The sequence below is a fragment of the Capra hircus genome, chromosome 3 (assembly GCF_001704415.2).
Source record: "Capra hircus breed San Clemente chromosome 3, ASM170441v1, whole genome shotgun sequence".
Classification (NCBI taxonomy): Eukaryota; Metazoa; Chordata; class Mammalia; order Artiodactyla; family Bovidae; genus Capra; species Capra hircus.
In genome coordinates this window covers 8,821,148-8,848,664 of record NC_030810.1, presented here as the reverse complement: position 1 = coordinate 8,848,664, position 27,517 = coordinate 8,821,148, and the positions used below count along the sequence as shown (strand labels likewise).

Here is a 27,517-nt window from a genome sequence, read left to right as displayed (position 1 = left end):
TAGATGAATCTTTCGTTGGCAAAGTAATGTCTCTGCTTTTTAATATGCTGTCTATGTTGGTCATAGCTTTTCTTCCAAGAAGCAAGTGGCTTTTAATTTCACAGCTGCAGTCACCATCTGCAGTGATTTTGGAGCTCAAGAAAATGAAGTCTGTCACTGTTTCCACTGTTTCCTCATCTGTTTGCCATGAAGTGATGAGACCAGATGCCATGATCTTCATTACTTAAAAATGGAAATCTGGTTCTCCCCTGGTGGTCCAGAGCTAAGACTCTACACTCTCAGTGCAGAGGGCCTGGGTTCGATCCCTAGTCAGGGAACTAGATCCCACATGCACCAAATAAGAGTTCGCTTGCATCTTCACCAAATTTTGTATCTTTGGCATTAATTTTGGTGAGATGAGCCAGTGTGCCAGACCCTGGCTTGGTCTAGCAAAGGACAGTGTGTACTGAAAGCATTTCTGCAGGGCATTGATGGCCAGCCCAGCATGGAGCTTGGGCTGTTATAACCCCTAAGTCAACTTTCATCCTGTTTCAAATGAGTGTACGGAGAGCATTTTCAGTAATTACAACCAAAGACTCACTGGGCATTGGCAGTTTCCAAAGTGAACATGATGGACTGGACACTGGAAGCCACCAGTATCCTAGAATCCCCGCTTCTTAGCTTTTGATGTATTAGTCAAGGAAGGAGGTAGGTAATCTTAGTTCTTGTGCCTTCAATTCCTAATTCAGCATTCAGTGTTTTCCTGTCCTCTATTGTAAGCACGCCCTTTGAACCTCTGTGGTTACAGCAGAAATTCTGTTGCTGGTCTCTGTCTCCATTTGTAGAAATTGTGGCAAATGGAGCAGTCTCTCCAGGGTTTATCACAGGTTTGGGCTGCTTCTTTAGCTCAACACTTACAGTGTCCACACGCAGCATCACACCTTTCCTGATTTCCACCGGATTAGCACCTTTGCTAAGCTCAAAGCCTTCCATGGCAATCAAGAGTGCCAGTGCACTCTCATTGGTATTGCCATCCCAGCTTCTTCATTTGTGTGTTGGCAGCATCCCGATCACATCTGACGTGATAGTTTTATATCCTTTAAGTCAGTTGACCTGGCAACAGATACCTCATCTTTTGTTACTTCGAGGTGTCCCCAGCCCTGTTCTGTGATCGTTCTTCTTCCCACTCTTCTTCATAGTAAGGATTTCCCCATCTGCTAGAAGGTCTACACCTTGAGGCATTAGGCCTTAGGCATCTTCACCAAATTTTGTATCTCTGGCATGAATCTCCGTGAGATGAAGAGCTAGTGTGCCAGACCCTGGCTTGGTCTAGCAAAGGGCAGAGAGTACTGAGAGCATGTTTGCAGGGCGCTGGCGGCCAGGCAGCGAGGCAGGCCCTCCGTGAGGAGGGAGAGGTGGAACACAGCACGCACACCCAAGTTTCCAAAGTGGTGATCAAATTTCCATTAAAAAAAAAAAAATTATGGCCTCTCAGCAGGCCACATTTTTTTAAAATGTTGGTTTATTTATTTATTTGGCTCTGCTGGGTCTTCGTTGCAGCACCCAGGAGATTTAGCTGAAGCATAGGAACTCTTAGTTGTTGCATGTGGGTTCTGGTTCCCTGACTAGGAATCAAACCCAGGTCCCCTGCATTGAGAGCGCAAAGTCTTAGCCAGTGGACCACCAGGGGAGTCTCAGATTTCCATCTTTAAGTAACCTTTTTGAAGATGGGCTAGAGACAGTGACTCAGTGAACAAAAACCAAGCAGAAAAGGATGTGTTTAGGGCAGGAGTGGCGTAGAAGATAGAAGGCTACACACTGGAGAGATTTTCTGAGGTTGAATGGGCTCGATTTAGTGTGGATGAAGGGATGGGCCAGCCAGCAGGACAGCCAGGTGCTGGGGAAAGGCGAGTGGTCAGGTGAGTGCAGGGGCTCCCTGTTGTTCAGGGAAGTCTGAATGCGCTGGAATGAGGAGCCGTATATTCCATGTACTTCTGGGTTCCTAGAGCCGTGGTGGCAGATTAGGCCACCCTCCCCTGTCTCCTTCCCCAGCAGGTCCTTGTCTCCCCTAGTTCAGCCGATAACTGATGCTGCCGACTAGAGAGGCATTTGTATTGCCAGATTCTTCTAGCTAAATGTGTACCATGTGTCCCGCTAACCTTTACAACAGCGGGAAAAATGTCTAGTAATTAACCAGAATATAAAGGATGAATGGAGCAGCCTGGCAGTCTCCTGCAGTCATTATCATTCAGAGGAGACGAATGTACCTACCAAGATTTCCATCAACCAGTTAAAGCCAGCACTTTTCTCTTGGGAGTCCTGACTCTGTTCACAAACAGTGCAAACACAGGTAGAAGTGTGAATTATATTTGTATGTGAATGTTTGCAGCCACGCATACTCAGGAGCACAGAGGTGTTCTCGTGGGTACGCTGGTTGTAGACGGATATACATGGGTGTGTGGCATGCACGTGTGCACTGGGGCTGTGCGTTCAAGTGTTGCTGGGACCAAGGAGCCGGCCCCAGGCTCACTTTCTCTCCCTTTCACCAATGATGACAGAATCCTCTTGAGACCAGCGCTTCAGCGTAATGTCATAGGTGCTACGCTAGTGGGCGCTATAATGAATGAATGTTCAAACAAGACCAAAGGCACCCCAGAAATTCTCCAGGTCCTTGCTGTTTTGCCTTTGGGTTATGATTCGGTCTGTCTGCAGTGGAGACCTAGAGAGAAGGGCGCCCTTGTTCTCTTCTCCTTCACGCCAGGCCTGCCCTCGTCTGTCCAGCTAGCTCATTCAGGCAGCCACCACACACTTGGTCATGCTGAGACAGATTAGCTGTCCATAATCCAGGGTGCACCTGCTTCCCTTGGCTTGTCCCAAAACTGTGACCCCACCATATGGAGGCGGTTTCTGGAGGCTAAGATCCCTGGTGACGTGGTCGAGTGGTATCCCCCAGCCAGGTCACTTTCCTGACCCATTCTTCAGTTCTGGCGATGGCATGGGCCACCTGTAGGCGCCACCTCCCCAGAGGCTGGGCCAGGGCCAGCTGGGCCTGGACATACTTTTTCTGAGAGGTTGTATTATTGGTGTGAGGAGCCTCTGCCTACAGAGCTGCGGCCCCTGCATTTCCCAAGCTTACGTGGGAGGCCCACCGACTGTGGGAGTGACCCAGCCTCTCAGACCTGGCTCAGACGGGCAGAGGGTCCCAAAGTTTGTATAAGGAGCTCCCTCCAGCTTTTCAGATTCCTTCTTCACAGGTTCTTGCCATCACTTTAACAGATTCTAACCTGTGGCGAGTAGCAAGACACACAAGAGGAAGAGTGGAGTTAGTTCCTGGTGCAAGGCGTGATGGCGTCATCCAGTGACTATAAGCACTGATGTATCAGTTAGACAGTCTTTCTTGGAGAGGACCAGTGGACAGAATGGACATAGGTTGCCCTTTGGGGCCTGGAGGTGGGGAAGGGGCAGGAGCCTCTTTCTCAAAGCAACGTGGGGAAGAGAGGAAGAGGGCTCCCACTTTGACACCTCTCATGTCCACTGGCATCTCAAGGTCCCCCTTCAGCAGCTACAAGGAACTCAAGCAGTGTTTGCCCTGGGAAAGCCCCCATCCCGGGGCTCTGGCTTCCTTCTGCTCCGCCTCCTCCAGTGGACACTAGAACCTGAAACTAGGGGCATGGGAGGACTGGCTTGCCTCCTCCTCCTTCACCAGATGCCCTGAGCCATCTCTGCAGACCTGCCCTCAGACGGGCTGCCCTTTGTCGTAAAGACCCCTCTCCCCACCCCTGCCCAGTGCTGGGACCACTTCTGTTCTCCTGCGTGCATGCATGCTAAGTCACTTCGTGTCCAACTCTTTGTGACCTCATGGACTGTAGCCCACCAGGCTCCTCTGTCCATGGGATTCTCCAGGCAAGAATACTGGAGTGGGTTGCCATGCCCTCCTCCAGGGGATTCCCTACCAGGGATCAAACCTGCGCCTCCTACATCTCCTGTGTTGGCAGGCAGGTTCTTTACCACTAGCGCCACCTGGGGAGCCCCTCCTATTTTCTTAGGGATGCTGAATCAGAGGACATTTTTCCCTTGCTGCACCGTTATTAGCTAGGCTTGAATAATGCATGTTTCCCTGCTAATACACTCTTTGATAATGGACCTACGTTAGTGTTCATTGGAAATTTTCCTGCTGGATACACATGGAGAGCAATGCACATTTATAAAAAGAATTTGAATGCATGTTGAGAAGTGGTGACTCCGTGGTAGTGACTGAATTTTATCAGGCATTCAGCTTAGACAGCAGCTAGCTGGGATACCAACCTCTGGGGAGCTTTTTAATATATGCAGAGCAGGGATGAGCAGGGGGGTGGGGGCTGCAGGGAGATGGACCGCTTTGCACACCACACTGCGGGCTTCAGTTCCTGTACTGCCATGTTATCTCAGGTGCAGAGTGAATCCCTGAGTCTCCAAGGGCTGAGCTGGGGAGGGGGCAGATGCTGAAAGAGGTTGACCATGCCCTTGGGATAACTTTGGGAACATGTCACACGAGAAGATGCTGAGGTCCCACCAAGAGCAAAGCTGCCTCCTGGCTATGTGACCCACAGTAAGTCACTTAAACCGCTGTGCACCCCAATTTTATTATTGACCCAGTATATATAATAACTACCGGTTAGGGTTGTTAAACATGTAAGGACCAAATGAAATGATTATTGAGGGCCCAGTATGGACAAGGCGCTGTTCTAGGCATTGAGGACAAATGAACAAAACAGACAGAAATCTCTGCCTTCGTGGAGCTTACGTTGCAACGTAGAGTGACAAAAACCACTAAGAAAATGATATGTATGACCAAAAGTTAGGGATAAAGTCCCTATCTTTAGGGAAGGGGATAGGGAGAGATGGGTTTGGAGGTATAGTTTTAAGTGAGTGGTCAAAGAAGGCCTCGAGGAGAAAGTAGTGTTTGCTTCAGAGGCTTCAAGGAGAAGAGGGAGCAAGTTATGAAGATATCTGGGGAAGAGCCTTCCAGGGAACTGGCAGGCTGGAGCGAGCAGCTGTTGTATTATTGGAACATCAGAGGGGCGCTTGCAGCCGGAGAAGAGTGATGGAGGTGGAAGATGGGGTCAGAGAGGTCTCAGAGAGGGCCGATTAGTCCAGGCAGGCCCTTTAAAAGACTTTGGCTTTTACTGTAGAAGAGTTGGGTTGTCCCTGAAGAGTTTTGAGCAGAGATGTAATTTGGTCTGACTTCTGTTTTAACAAGATCCCTCTGGATCTCATGTTGAGACTAGATTAGACGGGGGCAAGCGTGGATGATGGAAGACCATGGCAACAAGAGGAAAAGTCTCAGAGATCTGAACCAGGGAGATAGATGTGCAGACTGCATTGGGGATGTATTTGGAAGTTTGCTGATAGATCATGTATGGGCGCAAGAGAAAGAGAGAGGTCAGTGATAGTGATTTAAGTTCTAAGGTCCTCAGTCCAGGGCCTGGTATGTAGGAAGTGACAGTCACAGTTGTTACCACTGCTGGTACCAGTCAGAGCAGAGCTGAGCTGTCTGGTGGGGGTTGTCTGGGATTCAGCAGAAAACCAAGCCATATAATCAGAGACAGGATGAAGCCTTGGGTAACCAGTAGAATGCCTTGGGTCCACAGGGATACTGAGACCCAAAGGAGACTGATGGATTCAGAGGAATGACCTTTGAAATTGTGGAGTTCTGGCTCTGGGGCTATTTGTGTCCTATTTGGCCAAGTCCTGATGAGCTATGGACTGGACTCAGTATTTGATCAAAACCAATTCAATCCATCAGGCTACCACCTGTGCCAGAAACCATCTAGTGACCTCCCAGGCTCAGCTGCTCCTGCCCACAAGGTTGGCTGCTATGGGCTGGGCTTGGCCAGGCAGGCTGGCTCTGCTCCTCATGTTCTCATGCTCCTGGGCCAGCCACGTCTCCTCCCAGTGATGGCTGAGATTCAAGCCGGCATGCCTAATCTGTCAGGCACCCTACAAGTCTTTGGACATGTCAAGGCCTCCATAATGACCAAACCCAAAGTCACGGGGTGATGAAATACACTCCACCTCTTTAGCAGGAAGGACTACCGTCACATTGCAGTGGGTGTGGATACAGCAAGGGTGACAACTTGGGGACCTAATCCAATGTAACACCTGGCCAGGGCTGGTTCAGAAATTGGTCAGACTGGATCAGGTGAACAGAGCTACAGAGGGCAGGCTGCAGGGCTTCCCATGTCGCTCACTACCAGTTTGCAGGTAGATCACCCTGGCTGCCTCCAGGGTGCTATAAAGTGCCAGCCTCTATAGCACCTCTTTCTCCATGTTTGAGACCCTGCTGCACTTGAACCCTACCCTTGGCATATCTCTGCACATAGAGGCTTCTGACTGTGACCCATCATGGAATTTCCCAAGCTAAGAGAGGGACCATTCTAGAGGGACCTACCCCCAGTCCCAGACGAAAACTTAACCTGATTTTTCTTTCCTTCACCTCTTTTCTAGTCAAGAAGCAAATTGAGTTGAAGTCTCGAGGCGTGAAGCTGATGCCCAGCAAAGACAACAGCCAGAAGACATCTGTGTGTAAGTGTCCGCCTTGCTGAGCCTCTTGCTTGAGGTCAGACCCGCCGGCGCTGCGACCGCGGGGAAGCCAGATGCTGCTGCAACCGGTGTCCTTTCAGCCCCGCTGCCCGCGGCCCGGGTCTGCGCATGCGCACACTGACCTCATGGCCAGTGAGCAGCCCCGGGGCCTGCCGTTTGTCTTCGCGAGTTCCTCCTTCACATCCCCTCCCGCCTCTTCTTCCTCCCTCCCTTCCCATTCTAACTACAGTCCAGGGAGTCATTACTGCTACATTTCTTTCTTTATTTTTCCTTTTGAATCACTTCCACCTGCTAAAACAATCCTTTTTCTGGCTCCTCGTCTAGGAGTCAGTGAATGCCAGCTGGGATACTGGAGGCTTCAGGGCCCTGATTCCAGCTCCCAAGGCAAGATTGGGAAGGGGAGAGAGAGGAATTCCTAGAACCTTCCACCATGGTCTGTGGACCTGGCTGGGCAAAGCGTGGACTAGAGGGTGGGGGTTTGGCGTCTTGAGCCCACGGGGCGGTGCTGGGGGGGCTCTCTGCTTAGACACCGGGTGGATTCTGTCCTTGAGCACATGCTCCTGCCGTTGGTATTTGAAAGATCAAAAGGGTGATGTCCAATGCTGGGGAATGGTCTGGAATGTCGTCACCCCAGAAGAACCTGATCAGAGCCTGTGCTAAGGGGGCTTTTGATCTAGAGCATAAGAAGGTTTTCTGGAAGATTCTGGGCCACTCCAGGAGGCTGGACTTGAAAGCAGAGCAGATTTTTCCAAGAAACACTCCTTTTTCATTCTGAAAGTGGAGATGAGGAGCCTCCCTTGTGCCTCGGAGCCTGGCCTTCTGGTCTGCCTCCTCCCTCCCTTTGCCTATTTGTCTCATGCCTTTCTCTCCCTCACTTTCCCCCTCCACTGTCCCTCTTCCTTCCACCTTCCTCTCCCTTCACCCAATCTGCTTTCCCCTCTCTTTCTCTCTACTCTGCTTCCTGCTGAACCCCTCCATTTCTCTTTCACCTCCACATGCTCACTTTTCCCATGATGCTAGAAGTGCTTGCTGGAGAGAGGTGAAGAGCAGGCGTGGGTGGTTCCAGAGCGCCGTGGTTTGGCGGCAGGGAGCAGGGAGAGAGGCAGTTTGGTCCCAATGTCCTGACAACACCGAGCCTGACTGTGACTTTTCTCTAGTCTTTCAAGTCCTCCAATTGGAGATGGGCACCACTCCTCACCCCTGGATATGAGTGTGTCTGGTCAGCCTGCCACAAGGGGACTGGGTGGCAGAGGGCAGCTGGGAGGCCCTGCTTCTGCATTTGACTAGGGGCCTGAGGGGTGGAGCAGAGGGTCAGATCAAGAGTTGGCAGAGAAGACTCGAGACACAGGCTGGGCCTGCATAAGCTCTTTCTGCAGCCACAGAGGACCAGAGGATCCAAGGCAGGCCTTGAGTCCACAGGCAGACTTTAAGGAAATTGATTTGGGGAGCAAGTTTTTATCCCAGTTGTATCCTTGGGTAACTGTGTTACCCCAGGTACTAAACTAGTGCCTTGGTTTCCACAGCTGTAAAATGGGGCGGCAAAACTTTACCCTCTTTCCCCCTAAGGATGGTGTTAGATCTGAGATGGGCGTTCCTGACCCAGGGCTTCAAGAGGTCTATGAACTCGCAAGGAAATCACGTATGATGTTGTGGGTGCATTTGGGGATGGCAGGGAAGGGTCTGTGGTTTTCATTAGTTCTCAGAGGAGCCCAAAACTCCCTCCAAAAGATGAAGAAATCCTATTTTAATAAAATAATGCAAAAGCTCTTTTAAAAAATTACCATTCTCAACAAAGTGCTGCTTTCCTTTCTGAGATTCTCACAGAGGGGGATGGGTGTGTGGCTTGAGCTGCCATGATCAGGTCCCCGAGTGTGTGGCCCTGGCCCTTTGTGTTCTGCCCAGATTCCCTGTGGACAGATGTTCTGAACTTCAGCGGAGGCGTGGGCCACACCTACATCTCCTAGCTCCTACTTACTGCCTTCATCGGAGAGTCTGTGGGCACCCTGAACCCCGGCCGCCGGTTCTCACCACCACGCATCTGCGCCTTCCTTCCCTTTTGGTGGGAGGCATTGTCTTTCTGAGTGTGTTGTGGCTTCTTCCTCGTCATAGAGACCGGGGCACAGACCACCTTCCCATCTTTTCTCTCTGTAGCCAACAACAAATTCATGCTACAAGCACTAGGGGCTGGTTTTCAGCAGGCGGGGGAGGCTGAAACTCAGGAAAGAGGGGGAAAGTTTTTGCCTCTGTAATTTGGACAGTAAACTGGTGGCTGGGATTTGGGTTTGCTTGTTTCTGGGGAGCCTTGAAGGCTCACGTAGGGATGCTGTCACCTGCTCAGTCCTCCCGGAAAGAGAGAGAGCACTGGTTGGGGGGGAGGGTGCAGTGGGAAGGAGGGGCCTGATCACAGCTGGGCTCACAACTTCCCGCATGGCACCTGAGCCTTATTTCGGGCTGGCTGATTAAAGGGGTTGCAATGGGGTTTCCTTCACATGTCAGGGGTTGTGGTGTGGTGGGTGGGTTTCACCGTGACCTCGGCTCTACCATCCAGCCACATCCTCATCTGTCAGCGTCAGCTCTGCTCGCTGAGTGGTGTCAGTACTGAACGAGAGGGCGAGAGAAGGAGGCAAGAACCCATAGTGCGTTTGGAATGTGCTGGAAGGTAGAGTGTGGTTCCTAGGCAGCAGGGACTTTGGGAGGAGAGTGACTGGTGTGCAGGGTGGGGGAGACAGGGCCTAAAGAATGTGGGCGCTTAGCTCAGAAGCCCTCAGGAGGGATGGATTGGTGGTGAGGCCAGCTTGCCAGCAGATGAACCAGCAAGTACCGCTCAGGGCTCCCCTCTCTCTCCTGCCCCCTGGGGATCCAAGATCCTTTCTCTTGCCTTTCTCCTAATTGCAAAACAGGAGACTCCAGGAGGCAGGGGCTCGCTCAGCTTTTGGAGATGACACTTCCATGGTATCAGCCCAGCCTGAAGGGTCCTGGTCCGAGGGGATGGTGATGCAGCTCAGCTGAGGATGTAAAAGCTTTGGAAGTAGAGGTTTGGTGGGGAACGGGATGGGAGCAGGGGACAAGCGTCCAGTGGGAGTGACTGGCTTTAACCTGGCAGTGTGGAACGCTGGGTAAAAGGAGGCTGCCCAGGAGGCCTTGTGCTCATCGCCCCACAACCAGGAGGGCGTCCGGTCTCTGGCTTGAGCACGCAGTCTGTCCAGTGGCCGAGGTTACCTTGGCCAGCCACGCCCTGGGCTACCTGGAGATTCGAACAGGTTTCTAACTGTAAAAATGAGCTTCAAAACCAGGCCTGAAATGAAACTAAATGAGTCAAAAGTGGAACTCCCCCTGCCCACTTCCATCACTCATGAGCATCCTCACAGGTTCCCAGGCCAGGACGGCCCCTGGCCCCTCTCCCCATGCCCTGCTCTGCCATGAGCCCTGGTAACTCTTTCTCTGCCACAGACGTTCCCATCACTTCATGTCTGTCCCCACTATCAGGTTCTTGCTGTCCTTTGCCTGAACAAACACAAAACTTCCTAATTCATTTTTCAGTATCTGCCCTCCTCCTGAGCAATCCAGAGCAATCCAGTTCTTACAATGCCCTTCTCCACTCAGGTCTCTTCCTATCTTCTTTAGGATCAGACTCAAGTTCCTTCAAAGTCTGACCTCTGTAACCTCACTTTCACTCTTCCAGGCCATTCACTACCCTCCCTCCTTTTCTGGCACAACTTGCAATTCTGTTTCCATGTCTCCACCTTGCTCCCCAGGCCCATCTGTTTGCCTGAAATGCCATTTCTTTGTTAGCATGTATCTAAATTCTACTATCTCAGAAGATCCGTGTTAAATGCCACCTCCTCCAGGCAGACTTCCATGCTTCTCTCAGGAATATGAGATAGGTCCTCTCTCTGAACTTCCTTGTAGCTGCATCTTTCATTACCTCCCCACTGTGGTTCCGTACTTTCTTTCCATAGTTCATATCTTCACTGGATTTGGAACTCCTTGAAGACAGTGAAGTGATCATATCTGATATCTGACATTGACATCTCCCACCATATCCAAGTAGGGTCTTGTATACAGTAGGAGCTCACTGAATGCATGTTGTGTACCATGTGTAGGAGTGAGTGGGTGAGTGAGTGATGGAGCACATTGCTCTTTTGATGGGATATTGAGTGGGTGGGAGGATAATGGACCAACTCAGAGAGCATTGCTCCAGACTCCCCATCAGCCTAGATGTGGTTGTGTTGATCGTGGGTTTGGTGAGGGTTCGATTGGAACTCCAGTTCCTGGTCATCGAAGGCCAGGACTCCAGAGGTGCGAGGGAGTTCTCATCTCACAGCATCTCAAGAACAGTGACTGCAGGGGCCCGAGAGTTTCTGCCTTCTCCACTGGAGACAGGAGAAAACTGAGTTTTGTATGCATCCGCCGCCTTTGACCAAGCTTCTCCTTTAGCCTAGAGGACGCACATGTGGCTTTTTAAAAACAGGACTCTGGTGTTGGCAACGTGAAGGCATCGCAGCGCCTGCCAGAACCGCCGCAGGTGCTACCTCAGTGCTCTGGGCCGGGAATGCTCTGGGCCGGGAATGCTCTGGTTACCACTTACTCTGTGTTGAGAACTGTCTGGTGGGAAGAGGTTTCTCAGCAGGTTTCTCTCCCGTGTTTTAGCTCAAGTCTCTGCTTCGAACTTCAGACTGCAGCTTTCTCTTACATTCTTTACCGTTTCTGACCACGCATCCACCTTTTATTTAACTTTCTTTGAGTCATTTATCCATTGGGGGCAAGGTTGGGGGACTCATCTCATCTAGAGTCGCCATCAGCAGATTGGAAGGATGGGGGAGGTCACCGGGGGCTGTGGACTGTCCACCTCTGGTCGCTGGTCTAGGGCAAAGGGATGGGGTGGTTGTTGGGTTGGGGTGCCTCTGAGCCCACATGCTCTTGATGAATTTCACTTGGACTTGGCTCCCAAAGGAATTTGTCAACAGCAGCTCCCCATCTGCACACTCAGGAAACCCGAGCCCTGTAGGTCCCAGCAGCCCCGCAGGCCTGAGCAGAGCCGGGCCTCCTGCTGTCTCTGCGTCCACCTCCCATCCTGAGACATGGCCCCAGCGGGTGCCTTCCCGTAATTACCCATCTCTGTATGTGCTGTTTTTTTGCCTTGTAGTAACTCAGGTTGGTGTGTCCCAAGGGCATAATATGTGTCCAGACCCTGGCATACCTGAAAGGGGCAAAAGACTAGGCTCGGATTTCAGGTAAGATCTGTTTGGAAACGTTCTAATTGTAGAAAGGGGGGAGGGCGGGTGGCCTGGCTCAGGGGTCAGACAGGAGCTGGCCTTCCTGGAGATGGACTAGCGGGGACCATGTGGATATGGGCTCACTTCCTGGAGAAGAGCTTTGACCTTTAACGTTCTCTCTTGTCCAATCCTGGGAATAGTGCCGCACCTTCAGGGAGAGGGGCGGGCTGTAGACTGCCAGTGTCACCCGGCAGACCTATACCCAGGGTACGAAGGGCCACCACGATCAGTAATGATGAGCCAGCAGGCAGCTCACACCGCCAATCATCTCAGAGACCCCAGGGCACTGAGATGGTACCTTTTGTAAAGTTTGTAACTAACAAGACATCTTCTCATAATCATCCAGTTTCGTGAAGATTTCTGGGTGTCATCCACCCATGCCTAGCTGTCCTAATTGATGCTTATCTCAGAGGACTGCTGTTTTGCTCACAAAGTCACCTTTAACTCAATCCTAAAAGCAAATGGTCCAAAAAAAAAAAAAAAGAGATGAAGAGCAGGTGTTCCTTCCAATGAAAGTTTTAACTGATAAACGGTGGAGCAGAGATCAAGGGCCAGGAGAGAAATTAAATTTGGCGTGGTGCTCTTCATGGAACTAGGAAGGATTCAGGGGTGGGCCTGGGAGGCCTAGGGGCGGGGCTCACAGACATGCCTTGTCTCCCAGGTTAGGATCCAGTGTCCAGTTCACCTGCAACGAGGGCTATGACCTGCAAGGGTCCAAGCGGATCACCTGTATGAAAGTCAGTGACATGTTTGCAGCCTGGAGCGACCACAGGCCAGTGTGCCGAGGTAAGCAGGTCCCTGGAAAGGGAGGCTGGCCAACAAACTGGGTGGGGCTTGAGGGATGGAGCCCAGCTCCCGATACCAGGGTCCTGGCTCTCATCTGGACTGGTTTACCTCCCTCTCGCTGCTGTCCAGGCCCCAGGTTCGACACCCATTGACCAATGAAATCAACACATTTATTTATCACTTCCTTTGTACCCCATAGGCCTATAGAGGAGCAGGGTATACAGAGATGGGGGAGAGAGGCATGGTTCCTACCTTGCCTGGACCTGACAGTCTAGTTGGCAGTCAGACGTGAGCAGGCTCCTGGCCCACTGTACCAAGACATTACAGCTACACCTAGATGCGAAGGGAAGTCAGCGTGTATCATGTCACCTGGAATCCCTCCCACAGAGCACATAGCCATCCTGAACCTCTCTTTCAGTGCCTTTGTTTCTTTTCATATACTCAGCAATAAGCAGACCTTTCACCTCTGAAAGAATCCTCTGATCTCTGCAGGAGTAACACGCACCAGGGCCTCACGCTACTCTCTGTGGGATTCTTCTAGCCCCACACCTGAACATCTTGTTCTCAAGGGCCTTGCCGTCCCAGGAATCACAAGCACCAAATCTGGGCTGGCTGAGTCCCCCTCCCCAACATGATCTTAAAATAGCAGACCTGGGTGTATTTCTTCTTTGGGGCAGGACAGCAGCTGCTGCTAGGGTAGAGAAGCCCCTGGCCTCTTTCCCCAGGGCTCTACTAGACAGCTTTTCTTATCCCACACTGCATGTATCTCTCTTCTTCCGTTGTTTTCACACATGACCAGGACTCAGGGGTTCTGGGTGCAAGTGGAAGGAATCATTCTAGAGTTTGTGAGCACGGACAACAGTTACTCCTTTGCGTACCCCCTTGGAAGAGAAAGTGTGCTGCCTGCTCAAACTGCGTTCCTAATCCTTCCAGTTTAAGGAGATCCTTTGCCTCTTTCCAGGCACATGCATGAAAATGAAATTCATGCAGGGCAAGATGGGGTCTGGGATGAGAACTTAGATCACTGCCACCCCTGAGCAGCGGGCAAGTTGGAGTTGAGACCCACTGTTTTTACTGTGTTGATAACAAGCTCTGGAAGCGGGTCATGGAAATCTCTCAAATAAACCTTAGATGTACTCGTGGCCACTCAGCTTTGGGGTGCCTGCAATCCACCGTTAATAGTGTGCCTTGCACCCTGACTGATTGTAGTTATTTCAAAAATTCCACTTAGCTGATTTTTTTCTAAAAACTCAAACAAAAGAAGAGTTCTTGGGTATTGCTCTCAGCTTTGCCACCAACTGGCCACAGGCAATTCAGCAAAGCCCCTATTTTCCCTGGGCTTTTTTTTTTTTTTACTTGTAAATGTAGCTCATGGCTCCTACCTAAGTAACCCATCTTGTACTAAGGTGAAGATCAAATGAAGTTGTGGATATGGAAACACTTTATGAATTGGGAAGTGCTGGACAAGAAAACAAACATCCTTGTGCTCGAGCAATGTCTCTGCAGATCAAGGACATCTGTACTGTTCACTGCCTAGAATAGGACTGGGCACATAGTAGGTGCTCAGTGGCATGTGTTGAATGATGACTGAATAAATATGAATAGCACAACACTCCGTTTCCAGGGAACCGAGACACCCGCTGAGTAGACAGGCACAGAATCATCAAGTCTGAGGATCAAGGGACGCTTTGCCAGTCGGTCATTTCCAAATTCCTTTTGAGGAGCCAGAACAGCAATGCCTTCAGGCGGTGGTGGGATCTGATCTCTCCCCAAAACCTTTTCATTGGAGGCAGGTTGTTCTCTTAGTAATGCTGGGTGTTTACACCCAGAAGCCCAGGGTTGGGGAGGGCTGGTGTTTCAGAAGAAAGTTCACAGTCAAGTAACATGCTCATCTTTTTCTCCAGATGTGTTGTGTGCCCCAGTCAAGCCCCTCCAGTGATTTTGACCCACTAGATTCTGCATTCTCTGCCGCGTTATTGACTAAGCATCAGGCTGAGATTTTGCACATCCATTCCCATCCCATCCTCTATCCCTGGGAAGTGGGGGAAAATCCCAGAAAACAGAGCCACACAGAACTGAGTGTAAATCTCCATTGTTTAACTGGGTGTCCTTGGGCCCATCTCTTCACCTCTCTGAATCTCTTTGCTTTGGCTAAAAGGCAGTGACCGATGGAAGCGCATACACTACCATATGTAAAATAGATAGCCAGTGGAAATTTGCTGTACGACTTGGGGAACTCAATCCAGGGCTCTGTAACAACCTGAAAGGGTGGGAAAGGGTGGGAGGGAAGTTCAAGAGGAAGGGGACATAAGTATACCTATGGCTAATTCATGTTGATGTGTGGCAGAAACCAAACCAATGTTGTAAAGCAATTATCCTTCAATTAAAAATAAAATTAAAAAAATAAATAAAAGGCAGTGACTATAGAGCACTGCTTTATAGCGTTACTGTGGCAGTGAACATGGAAGGCCTAATTTAGAGATGAGCCCAGCGGATCTGTGAGTCTGTGCGCATGCGTGTTCAGTTTTTGTTTGGGGATGTAGCTTCCCCACGTCTTGGAGTGCACCCACAGCCTCTCGTCGCTCCAGCTTTCTTATGGGTCCCAGATCTCTCACCGTCCTGTGCAGTCACACACCTTGGGAGGCAAGCAGACTTTGAAAGTGAAAGTGAAGGCGAAAGTCACTCAGTCCTGTCCAACTCTTTGTGACCCCATGGACTATTCAGTCCATGGAGTTCTCCAGACCAGAATACTGGAGTGGGTCACTGTTCCCTTCTCCAGGGGATTTTCCCAACCCAGGGATCTAATCCAGCTCTCCCGCATTGCAGGGGCATTCTTTACCATCTGAGCCACCAGGAAAGCCCACCTTGGCTTTGATCTTAGAGCCCTACTCTGCCACCTGTTAGCTTGCTGACTCTGGGCAGGTTTCTTCATGTTTTGAAGCCACAGGGCCCTCATTTGTGAACTGGGGAAACAAAACCTCCTTTGCCTAGTGCTTGCCAGATTTAAACAAGCCATTTTACAGAAAGTGACCAGCACCAGCTGTAGTGGAGAGGGGCTTCCAGAGCACGTTCAGCTTCCTGTCACTCTCTCCTTCTTTCTTTCTTTCCCAAGGTCATTGTGAGGGAGGAAGAAAGCAGCAGAGGTTCCTGAGTTTGGACTTGGATAATCTGTCCTGGTCCTCCCTGAAAACCAAAGGCTGAGATAGATCTTAAATTCAGAAGTCCTTTAATTTTGGCAGTTTTGAACATTTTCCTTTCAAAATCTCTTATTTTTTACTACTCAGAATTACTTTCACTCAGTTGGTGAAGAATCTGCCTGCAATGCAGGAGACCCCGGTTCAATTCCTGGGTCAGGAAGATCCGCTGGAAAAGGGATAGGCTACCCACTCCAGTATTCTTGGATTTCCCTTGTAGGATCGCAAAGAGTCAGACACGACTGAGCAACTTTGACTTTCACTATTCTACAAGTGTTGTGTTTTTTTTTTTTAATGGAGAGTTTAAGTTAAGCCCACTTTAAAAATAGACAGGGACAAGACTCAGAATTCCATGATAGTTCCACTAATAAGCAGGTTACCAAAAGACCACAGTCTGAAAAGGATTCACCACCACACATAGTGATGTTATTTTTTGTCTAATGCATTTAAAATATGATTTGATTTTAAACATTCATTTTCCACACAATTAATTCTACTAAAACATGGGGCTCAGCAAATGATAGGTTCTCAGCAAATGTTTGCGGACAACCTGAATGAATCAGTGATTGAAATGAATGAACAATGTGGAACTGTGCCCTCGTTTTGGAATTTGAAATTAAGAATTCACAGGCCTTATTTTTTTCTTGCCCTCTGACCAGAAGAAATAAGCTTCTCAGTTGACGACTAGAAAATTTTGATCATCCAAAGGAGATTGAGGACAACATGAAATGATGTTATAACATTATACTAATTCAGTTCAGGCCCAGAGACAGGTATTATAATATAGGGCTTGTCAAACTTATTTTACATAAGGAACCCAGTATTTTATTTATTTCTTTAACTTTTTACTTTATGTTGGAGTATAGCCAATTAGCAATGTTGTGATAGTTTCAGGTGGACAGTGAAGGGACTCAGCCATACATACACATGTATCCATTTTCCCCCAAACTCCCCTCCACTCCAGGCTGCCATGTAAGACTGAGCAGAGTTCCCTGTGCTTAGTAGGTCCTTGTTGGTTATCCATTGTAAATATAGCAGTATGCACACGTTGAATTAAATGCATGAAAATTACAGGTGATCGTCTTTCTCCTTGGATCAGCTTCCTGGGCTTCCCCTTTAAACGTTAATGTTGTTCAGAATTCTTTCTTCATCCCCCTCCCCTCCTCTCTCTTCCCCCCTTCCCTCTCCCCTCCTGCATGTCACCCCTCCTCTGTCATTATTCTCTGCTGGGTGATATACTGACTGCACCAGAATATATGTCCCATTATTCCCTGCGTCCCTGACCCATACATATATGCTAATGTTTAAAAATTCCATTTATTAAGCTATTTATACTTGTATGAAGCAGTATAATAAGCATTTTTCATAATTTATTTACAAGGAAAGAGGTAATATCCATATTTTATGTTCAGTTCAAGCTTGGAATGGTCTGCCAGCTTGCCCAAGGACACAAAGCTCATCTTTTGAACTGGAATTCCACTGCTGACCAAAGGCCCATACTTCTACTTGAAAAATTCACCTGAACACCAATTCAGAGTCAACACACTAGACAGAATCGCATAGAACAACTGCCCCTACACACACTTTCTGGTAACCTTTATTTTGATCTCAGAGACTTTCCTATAGCTCAAATGGAGCTGCTTGCCATGCAGGAGACCAGGGTTTGATCCCTGGATCAGGAAGATCTTCTGGATAAGGAAATGGCAATCCTCTCCAGTATTCTTGCCTGTAGAATCCTATGGACATAGAAGCCTGGCGGGCACAGTCTGTGGGGTCACAAAGAGTCAGACACAGCTGAGCAACTAAAACACATTTTGATCTCATTATGAACTCGCAAAAAATTGGCAAAAAACTATGCAAAATATTGTATATTCTTTGCACAGATTTAAACAACTACTTTTAGGTAGTTATTGGATAAGGGGAATCAGTCAGAGTACTGGAGAAGAGCCAGAGGCATCATGGGAGCCAATGAATGTAAGGTTCACAGAGACAGAAGAGTCAGTAGGGTCAGACACTTTAGAAAGGTCAAATACAACAAAAACCTGAAGGCAGCCCCCGGGGTTAAGTGGCTCCACTAAGTGGTGGGCGCTTGGAGTTGCCAGTAAGGAACAGTCAAGGAAGCAGAACAAAGACAAGGGAGAGGGCGGACTTGGACCAAAGCTTCCGATACGATGGCAGCTCATGAGTCTGTCTGCGAATCCACCGTTCTCCTGCAGCCCCGCGGCACCCAGGATCAGGGATAAAGACGGACAATAGAATTCATCCAAGGCAGACAGGAGAGTGTGGTGGGAGCTGCTGGAGAGGGTCTTGTGGTCCAGACTAAGCAGTGAGAGGAAGGGTCAGGAGAGGGTGGAGAGATGGGGAGAACTGAGGGAGCCAGGAGTCTGGAGAGACAAAGGGTTCAGGACACCAGGGGGTGCGTTGAGACCAAAGTTACTCTGCTGGATGAGGAAGCAGCCGGAGGAGGAACCAGGTGATGGGGTTTAAGATCTCACAGGTGGACTCTCCCGGGTCCCAGAACAGCAGGTTCCGGATATGGTAGGAACATGGTTGGTCTTCGGCAGGAGCACCTGATCTTAGGAGGAGGGGCTGACCTCTGAAAAGTGAAGGAACCATTCTTCCGTTGGAACCAAAAGGAAGAAGAAGAGAACATAAGCAGACGGGATTGCAGACTTGAGGGATGAGAGACAGGGCACGTCTGCCAAATGTCCTCTGGTTCACCCACAAAAACTGAAGCAAGGTCATCACTTGAGTGTAAGGGAGGTGAGGGAAGGGCGAGAGGTCAAAGGGACATGCAAGAGGCATGAAAGGGCTTTGAACAGAGTAGGGGAGTGAGCTAAATGGCAGACTTGCTGGACAATATCCACAACTCTCTGAGGTGAGCGATCATGAATTCATAGTGACATCCTCCTACTCAGGTGATTTTTCTCCAGCAAAGCTTGACCGCACTGGGGAAGGGCTGGAGGATGTAGGTGGAGAGCTTCATCCACAATTGATGTCTTCCAGGCAACCATTTAAAGGACTGCGGTGGATTTGCGAGAAAATGATCCTAACAGTGGACCATGAGATCCAAGTTGGGAAGAGAAGACAGGGAGCTGATGGTGGAAAGTTGGTGTCAGTGGAGTGAGATACAGATGAAGGTCAAAGAAAACGTCCTCCGGGGCGTTAGCAGTTGTTTGCGGAAGGGCACACCAGAGAGAGGAGGAAACCCTCCATTGCCGAGCGCTGCAGAGGAAGTGGTGGACCTGCAAGGGGAAGACGGGCTTCAGTCCAGGCAGAGTTAAAGCAGGCGGCCCCTAAAGACATTACAGCTACAACGCAGAGTTTGTTTGCCCTAGGACTGGTGGTCAGGAGGTGGTTCTAGAGAGAATGCTGTGGAAAGGATGAGGGGGAAGGTCGAGAGTAGGGGAAGGTAGTGAAGCCGGCATGGAGCAGGCTGGGAATAAGGTTTGGGGAGAAGATAAAAGACCAGAGGCACTTGCATCTAGAGCAGTTTTCTTTTTGGTACCAAGCTGTTTTGATGCCAGCAATGGCTGTGGGTCTAAATTATTCTTCCTAAAGTCCCCTGGAACACTGGCCCCTGCTCCATGGTATAGTGATGTTCAGAGAAACAATGGAATTGGCTACAGAGCTTGGGCTTGGAAGGTCCCAAAAAACCTCCTGAAAGTTATCCAGCAGGGCATTTATTTAGTGGGAAAAGGCAAATACAGAAACATAAGCTGGTGTCTATTCATTTATTCAGTCACTGTCTGAGCATCTACCATTTTGCCAGCCCGTGTAGGCTGCAGCAATGAACTATCCATCTGTTGGTGGGATCCCAGGGGCTGGCTGCTCAGAGGGAAGTCTGTCTGTCCGCAGACCTCCCGACCTTACCCAGACAGCAGAGGAGAAAAGAAGCTGATTCTTCATCCCGAATCTATTTTTAGGTGCTCCATGCTAACTAGCTGCCAAGTATAATATTTTAATTAAACCCCTCTAAGCCCTTAAAGTGGTAAATGGCTTTTTGACCTCTTCTCCCTAATTACCTTCACCACGTTTCAACAAAGTGCAAATACCATCTAATTTTTGGAAACAAGTGCAAGATGAATTAAGTCTGAAGCTGAGGGCTTTTGGCAGCAAAACCTGAATCTCCGGAAGAGGTGTAATGTGGTACCAGTAGAGGCTTGTAAGGATCCCCTGCAGGGCTAGCATTCTGACACCTCAGGCCCGCTTTGCAATGGTGGGCTAGCATTAGAGTTTTGATTTTGATTATCTTGTTCTAATTTGTTTAGTGATGATGTCAGTCTCAAATGTGGTCGTGGGGGGAAAAAAATCCTATAAAGAAACTTCACAAAAGGTAGAATAAAAGATCCTCGGCCTTGGGAAATCTTGGAGATTGTGAGACGGAATGAATATGGCATCTGAGTCCACCGTCCCAGCTTCCCTTTGTTAAATACTGACAGTGTCCCAGGTCCTGGGTGAGCCTTCATATCCAAGATCTCATAGAATTTCACCCTCATCATGCTTCAGTGGGTCAATATCACTAGTCCCATTTTACAGATGAAGAAGTAGAATCAGAGAGGTTTTCTAACTTACCAGGGCTTCTCTGATGACTCAGACGGTAAAAAATCTGTGCAATGCAGAAAACCTGGGTTTGATCCCTGGATCAGGAAGATCCCCTGGAGAAGGGAATGGCTCCCTACTACAGTGCTCTTGCTTGGAGAATTGCATGGGCAGAGGAACCTGGTAGGCTACGGTCCACGGGGTCGCGAAGAGTCAGCCATGACAGAGCGACTGACACTTAAACTTTCAGTTCAGACTTAACCAACAAAACCCGAAATGCCAAGCCCCAGATGCATAGCCTGCTATCTCCTCACCATGCCAATCTGACTTCAGGTGGAGTTGTATCAAGTCCAGCCAGTGAATGTCAGTGTTTCTCAGGACAGAATTACAAAGCAATCAGATGCACAGGGAGGAGTAGGGGAGGGGATTCCCCTAGAAATTGGTTCAAACTTGGTTCAAACAATATCTGAGCTCAGGATGAAGAGGAATACCCTTCAGGTTCAGGACTGGGATGAGTAACCAGAAGGACAGAAGGAACTTCCCCACTGGAGTGTGTGAGCTCATAGAACAGGAGGGGCAGTTCTGACCCAGGGTCTCTTGCAAGTAACCCCCTAACAACACTCATTCTGCTCAGTTGTAACTGTTTTCACATCTGTTCTCTCCGCTTGCTAGCAGCTCTTTAGAGAAGAGGGATTGTGCCTTAGACATTTTTCTCTTCCCGCACTCAGCCTGGCCTGTAATAGGCATTCAACGTATGTGGGAATGAATGAGCAGAGGAATGAGTGTGTGAGATGAGAAGAGATTAATTATGTCCAGGAACTGGGGAGCTTCCTTCCCAGGCCCTCCTAGGAAGGGTTTCCTGGGAAAGGTTTATCAGGGCCCTGTCTGCACACAGACAGCAGTTCTAGGATATGCTGTCCCATCAGAGGAAACCAGGTTTGACGCCACTTTCATTTTATATACTTAGGCTTGTTGAGTTTGCTCACTATTTCTTTACTGTTAGGCACTTTATCTACAATTAGGATAAATTGCCATGTGGGCAGCAACAGAACAGGCTCATAGAACTTTTTATTAAAATAGCTGAGTGCTAACATTGAAGAATGAAGTGGCTGGAACTAAAGAACGTGTTTTTAAAGAAGGCAAACACCTAGATACAATGTAGTACCTTAACTGGTATCAATCACTACTTAATCTAATTAGTTTAGAAGCTATTTTAAAGAGCTTAATTAAATTAAGCTGTGATTGATAACACTTTATATCTACTTGAGGAGAGCACTTCTTCTAATTCACCTTGAATCTTTATGCTTCCAGTCAAAAGCCTATTTCAGGCACATGCTAAGTGTGGGGAAGGGTTGGGAAAGTACTTCACTGTCCCTGAAATCATTCCGGGTGCCTAGCACCAGGCTAAGCCAGGGGCCTTGCAGAGTTCTTGGGCACAGACATTCTGATACCTAGTGGGGGTGGCCTTGACAAGGACACCCTGAGATTCTCCTTCAGCAGACCCGAGAGCACATGGGAAAATGCGGAAAGGTCAGCAGAGCAGAAGGAAAAAGCTTAGCAGGTGAGAAGGTGTCTGGGATCCGCTTAGCTTGAGGTCAAGGTGAGGAGTACTAGTCCACATCCTCTTGGAAGAGATGTGGTGCTGGGTCACAGTGGAGTCCGGACAAGGGGACTTGCTGAGCTGGACCATGTGAGTCCATCATTGCCTAGAGAGCAGCAGGCCAGGGCATGTGGGGTCTACCCCTGCCCCCAGTGCTCTGGGAACTGTGGCTACTTTTGAGCCCACTAGGAGCTATGGAGGAAGGAAATAGGAAGTAGAAGGTTTTATCTGGGATACGACGTACAGACTTGAAGCTCTTCTGGGCCGGGGCTGGGAGGTGGGGATGGGAACTGGTCCTCGTCTAAACTACAGTGCTTGTCTTCCGTCTCCTCTCTGCAGCCCGCATGTGTGATGCCCACCTTCGAGGCCCCTCGGGCATCATCACCTCCCCCAATTTCCCCATTCAGTATGACAACAACGCACACTGTGTGTGGATCATCACGGCACTCAACCCCGCCAAGGTAAGGCTCGCGGGGAGGGCGGGTCGTGTCCTATGGGCAGGACTGGGTTGGAGACCGTTGTTCTACCGGGGATTTCAAACCCAGAACGTGGTCCTCATAGATTTTCTGAAGACAATTATTAAAAATTGTTTTTATTAAATATCAAGTTGATACAAAAGCATACTTGTAAAATATAATATAAAGGATGTCAATACAAGATACAACTGTGTAGCCATCTCCCAGCTCAAGGGGAGAAAGCTCAAGGGAAAACAGAAAGCCCCACAGATATCCTAGTGATCTGTCCCCCAGTAACCTCATTCCATTCCCTAAGCCTCAGGCCACCATTTACCTCAACTGTGTGCTTTATTATTCCTTTGCTTTTCTTTATAGTTAGCACATAATTATGTATCCCTCAAAATGCAATGTTTAGCTTCCCGGTACTTGAACTTCATGTAAACGTAATCATGTTGTATTGATATATAGTCTTAATTAGCTTTATTCAAAATTATGTCCTTAAAGTTTTTCTGTATTGCCATGTATCATTTTGTACTGCTCTGTACATTTTTTCCCATCTTTCTCATTTGGTACTTTTTCCTGTGAAGTACCCTTTGTTTGCTAATAAATTTGATAAGTATCTTGCCAAGATCCACAAAATAACCTGTTAGAATTTTTAATTATACAAAAAGTACAGATAAATTGAAGAAGAACTGGTACCTTTATGATTCCAAGTCTTCCTGTCTATTAATATGGTATATCTTTACTCAGTTAGGGCTTCTTTAGTAGCTTTCAATAAATTTGTATAATTTTTTCATTATAAATCTTGTACATTTCATAATACATTTATTTCTAGATATTTTTGTTATTGCTTTTATAAATCATATCTTTTAAAATTTAGTTTTCTACCTGTTTCTTGCATAGTGGTTAGATATGCAATTAATTTTTATATGTTCAGCTATCCCATAGTAATTTATCTGTGAATTTTTAGCATATTCTACATAAAACAATCATAATCTGCAAAGAATGATGGTTTTGTTTCTTCTTTTTCAATCTTATACCTTTTCATCAACCTTTTTTTTTTGCCCCAATGTTCTACCTAGAATCTCCAGTATAATGTCAAATCATTGTGATGATGGTAGGCACTTTTGCCTTTGTTCAATGTCAAACAGATTGTTTTACTTCTTCACCATTAAGTATGATGTTTGCTAAAGTTTTGTTTTAATTTACAGTTCCTTTCTAATCCTAGTTTACTAAAAGCTTGTATTGTGAATGGATGTTGACTTTTATTGAGCACCTTTCTACATCTGTTAATATAATCATAGGATTTTTTTCCCTTTATTCTCCTGTGTGGTGAATTCCACTTTGATTTTTCTGATGTTAAGCCAACCCTGTATTCCTGGGATAAACCCAATCTGGTCATTTAGTATTATCATTTTTAAAATATACCTATATTTGAATTGCTAGCATTTTATATAGTGATTTTGCTTCTGTTTTGTTATATATTACAGATTTAACAAAATAAAATATATTCTATGTACATTACACACACACACACACACACACACACACTTGCCAGATTTCTATATCAAGATATTGCTAAAGTGAAAGTGAAGTTGCTCAGTCATGTCCGACTCTTTGCGATCCCATGGACTGTAGCCTACCAGGCTTCTCTGTCCATGGGATTTTCCAGGCAAGAGTACTGGAGTGGGTTGCCATTTCCTTCTCGAGGGGATCTTCCTGACCCAGGGATTGAACCCAGGTCTCCTGCATTGCAGGCAGATGCTTTACCCTCTGAGCTACCAGGGAAGCCCAAGATATTGCTAGCCTCATAACATGACTCAGACTTTTTCATCTCTTTCTATCCTACTACTTGTTTTTAGTGTTTTACAGTTTGATCATCAGATGTCTTGTGGATATTTTGGTATTTATCCTACTTGATTTCATTAAACTTCTTGAATCTATGGATGACATCTTTCATCAGTTTGGAAAAATTTTTAGCTATTGCCATTTCAACTGTTGTCTCTCTTTATTCTCTTTTCTGCTTCTGGAAGTCTGACAAGGCATGTTAATGTGGCTCATTCTATCTTCTTTCCTTAACGTCTATCATTTTCTCTCATTCTGTTCAAGAATTCTCGATCAGTTATGTCTAACCTCTGTTGAATTCATTCTCTGAAGATTCATTTTAATTTCAAATCTTAGTATTTTGCATTTATGAAAGCCTATTTAGTGTTTTTGATTGCTTTTGAGTTTATTTTATAGTCTCTGGCTCCTTACATATATTTAAGTCATTTAAATATATTAAGGGCATTTATTTTATATTCTGTGTCTCTTAATCTCAGTATATGAAATCTTTGCAAGGTTCACTCTGTTGCCAGCTGTTTCTCACCTCTTGCCCTCAGAATCATGTTTCTTTCTTTGTTGTATAATTTTTGACTATGTGGTTAGAATCATAAACTGTGGGGGAATTCTTTGAGATTTGGGTAGAAACTGGTGTATTTGTTACTCTTCTGTGCTTGGGGCCATTAACAGTCAGAAACCTCTTCAGATTAAATTCTCAGTATGAAGGTTTCAAACCACCCGAGTAATCTGAAGGCTGCAAATCCATATGAAGACAGATTTATCATGAGAGAGTCTCAGAGGAAGTTTTCTATTTGCTTTCATTCAGTGTCAAAATCTGAAATAAACAATCAGCCTTCAGATCTACCCAGAGGTTAGCAGAGCTGTGTGAGAAGGAAGTAGGCCTATTTCTAGCTCAGCCTCACACTAAGGGTGCAACTTTAACCAGTTCAACCTTGTTCGGGGATGTCATCGGAAGTTCCCAACCTTGGGGGGCCCTGACCTTTGTCTCCTGCTCCCCCCTCTCCACAAGACCCTGAAAATCAAAGCTCTGCTTCACCAGGTTTTAAAAATGTGCTTCATGCTCCAAAGCACCCTTTGCATCTCTACGTTCACTGGGGTTTAGACTCTGAGAGTTCTTGCCATCCTAGTCTTCTTGGGCTTCCGTGACAAAATATAACAGATGGGGTGGCTCTAACAAGAGACATTCATTCTCTCACAGTTCTAGAGGCTAGAGGTCCATGATCAAGATGCCAGCAAACCTGGCGAGATCTACTGCCAGCTCATAGATGACCCCACAGAGGACCTCCTTCTCAGCATGTCTTTCTGTGTTCTCTGTGTACATGCAGAGAGAAACGTTCTGGTATCTTCTCCTCTGTTTTGAGGACACCAATCCCACTGGATTAGGGCCCCATCCTTTGACTTCATTTAACCTTAGTCACCTTCCTAAAGGTCCCATTTCTAAATATCGTCATATTGAGGGTTTGGGCTTCCACATATGAGTTTTAGGGCAGTATAATTCAGTTTATACCACTAATTAACTTGTAAAAAGCTTTCTTTTTCTTTTTAAGTTTTACTCAACATTTTAAAACTGTTTGCTCAAAAGTGCTTAGGACCACAATACTTGGAACACTGGAGACAGATTTCCTCTGCAAGTCATTTTGCAAATGAAGAATTGTATTTTATCAAACCATCTGAGGATGAACGTAGGCAGTGGAGAAGGATGCTTCGGCCACATAGGGGTGGAAATGGAGGCTAACCCGGAAGAAGGACCTTGAAGTTGTTAAGTTGCTGGCTAGAGGGCTATATCATGGGCATTGTTAAAGAAGTACAGATGCTTATCTATGTTTGCTTTTGAATCTGAAGATGGGGTAGAGGGTGAAGCATAGGAAAGTCCTGAACATTTTTTGAGAAACAGTCTGATTTGCCTTCAGAAGACCTAACCTTGGCTGGTGTGTGGAGGTCAATGGCCCCATGTTAGTCACCACCCCACAGGCCATGCAGGAGGTCACTCCAGCCTGGGTTTCTGAAGCCAGTCCCCCTGAAAGGCACTGCCTCAGAGTTAGGTTATACAGAAGGACATTTTTCATGGGATCTTCGTGCATTCTTGGTGGGCTTCAGATAGTGCTAGGGAAGCCCCAGGAAGACTGAAGGGGGTTCCTCACTGGCACAACCCAGGAGGAGAGCCAGGAAGCATACAGTGCAGAAAGGAGAGTATAAGTATAGAAACTCAAAGTCTGAGGCTGAAGGGTAGGAGCTGCCTTCCTGCAAACAGCAGAGAAAATGCATAGTGTATTCCTACTGCTGTTCAGCAGCCAACAGGAGAGATTTAGTGCATTCAAGGATTGCCTGTCTGGTCACCTTGGGGACCTCTCCTTCAGCAAAAATCACAGCCTTTCCACATTCACAGTATGTTTCATGAGCTTAGCATTTATTCATTCATTGATCGTTGGTATGATCTCTGCCCTTGAGGAACGTGCACTCAGGAAAGGAGGATGGGTAGAAACGTGAAGCTAGAGTTCAGACAAGTGCTAATGGAGTTGTGTCCAGAGTGTGACGGGAAATCTAGAAAAGAGACACTAATGGAAGGCCGGGGAACTTGGTACAAAGGCGGTGACATTTGAACGGGGTCTTGAAGGATGAAGATATCAGAGTAGACACCTGTGCCGAGGCACTGAGGTTTGGGTGCCAAGGCACTGAGGCTTGGGACAGTGTCTTAGAATAACTCAACATGCCTGTATCAAGGTGAGGCTGGAAAGTCCGCAAGATCCAGATCAGGGTGAGCCCACAGGCTTGACAGAGAGGCTTAGGTTTTATTCTGAAACAGATTTCTAAGAGTAGAAGTGTTAGGCTATTTGTGATAACAGTAATAGCTATCTCTTATTCTATGCCTGTTATATGCCAAGAACTGAGCAAGGCCTTCTGTATAAATGACTTTATTTCATTCTCTTCATAGCACAAATAATTAAGTTTTAAAATACCCATTTGGTGGATGAAAAACCTGAATCATGGGCAAGTCAAAGGTTAGGAAACTTGGTCACAGCACATAATCAGTATTAAGTGGCAGCACTGGGCTTTAAAGCCATGAACTTAAGTAGCTGTGCTGTGCTATTGGATGGAACATGGTCTCAGAGTCGATGGGAGGGGTTGGGACCCGGAGCAGTGGGATAAGCCTTGGGAAGGATGAGGGCCACTCTTTCTTCTGTACCAGAGCAATAGCAGAAAGAATTTTTGAAAGATTACTGTGGCAGCAGTGGAGATATTAGAGAGGGATATTGAAGGGAG

The 27,517-nt window shown here is 47.5% G+C and overlaps 1 protein-coding gene across 1 annotated transcript in view; it reads left to right on the top strand.

The window, feature by feature from the left end:
• Positions 1-27,517, top strand: part of CSMD2 (CUB and Sushi multiple domains 2) — a 616,901-nt gene that overhangs the window by 286,416 nt on the left and 302,968 nt on the right. Inside the window, exons 7-10 of the mRNA XM_018046480.1 lie at positions 6,466-6,543; positions 11,708-11,795; positions 12,499-12,623; positions 22,299-22,420. Coding sequence (XP_017901969.1) covers positions 6,466-6,543; positions 11,708-11,795; positions 12,499-12,623; positions 22,299-22,420 — 413 coding nt within the window. The remainder of the gene's footprint in view (positions 1-6,465; positions 6,544-11,707; positions 11,796-12,498; positions 12,624-22,298; positions 22,421-27,517) is intronic.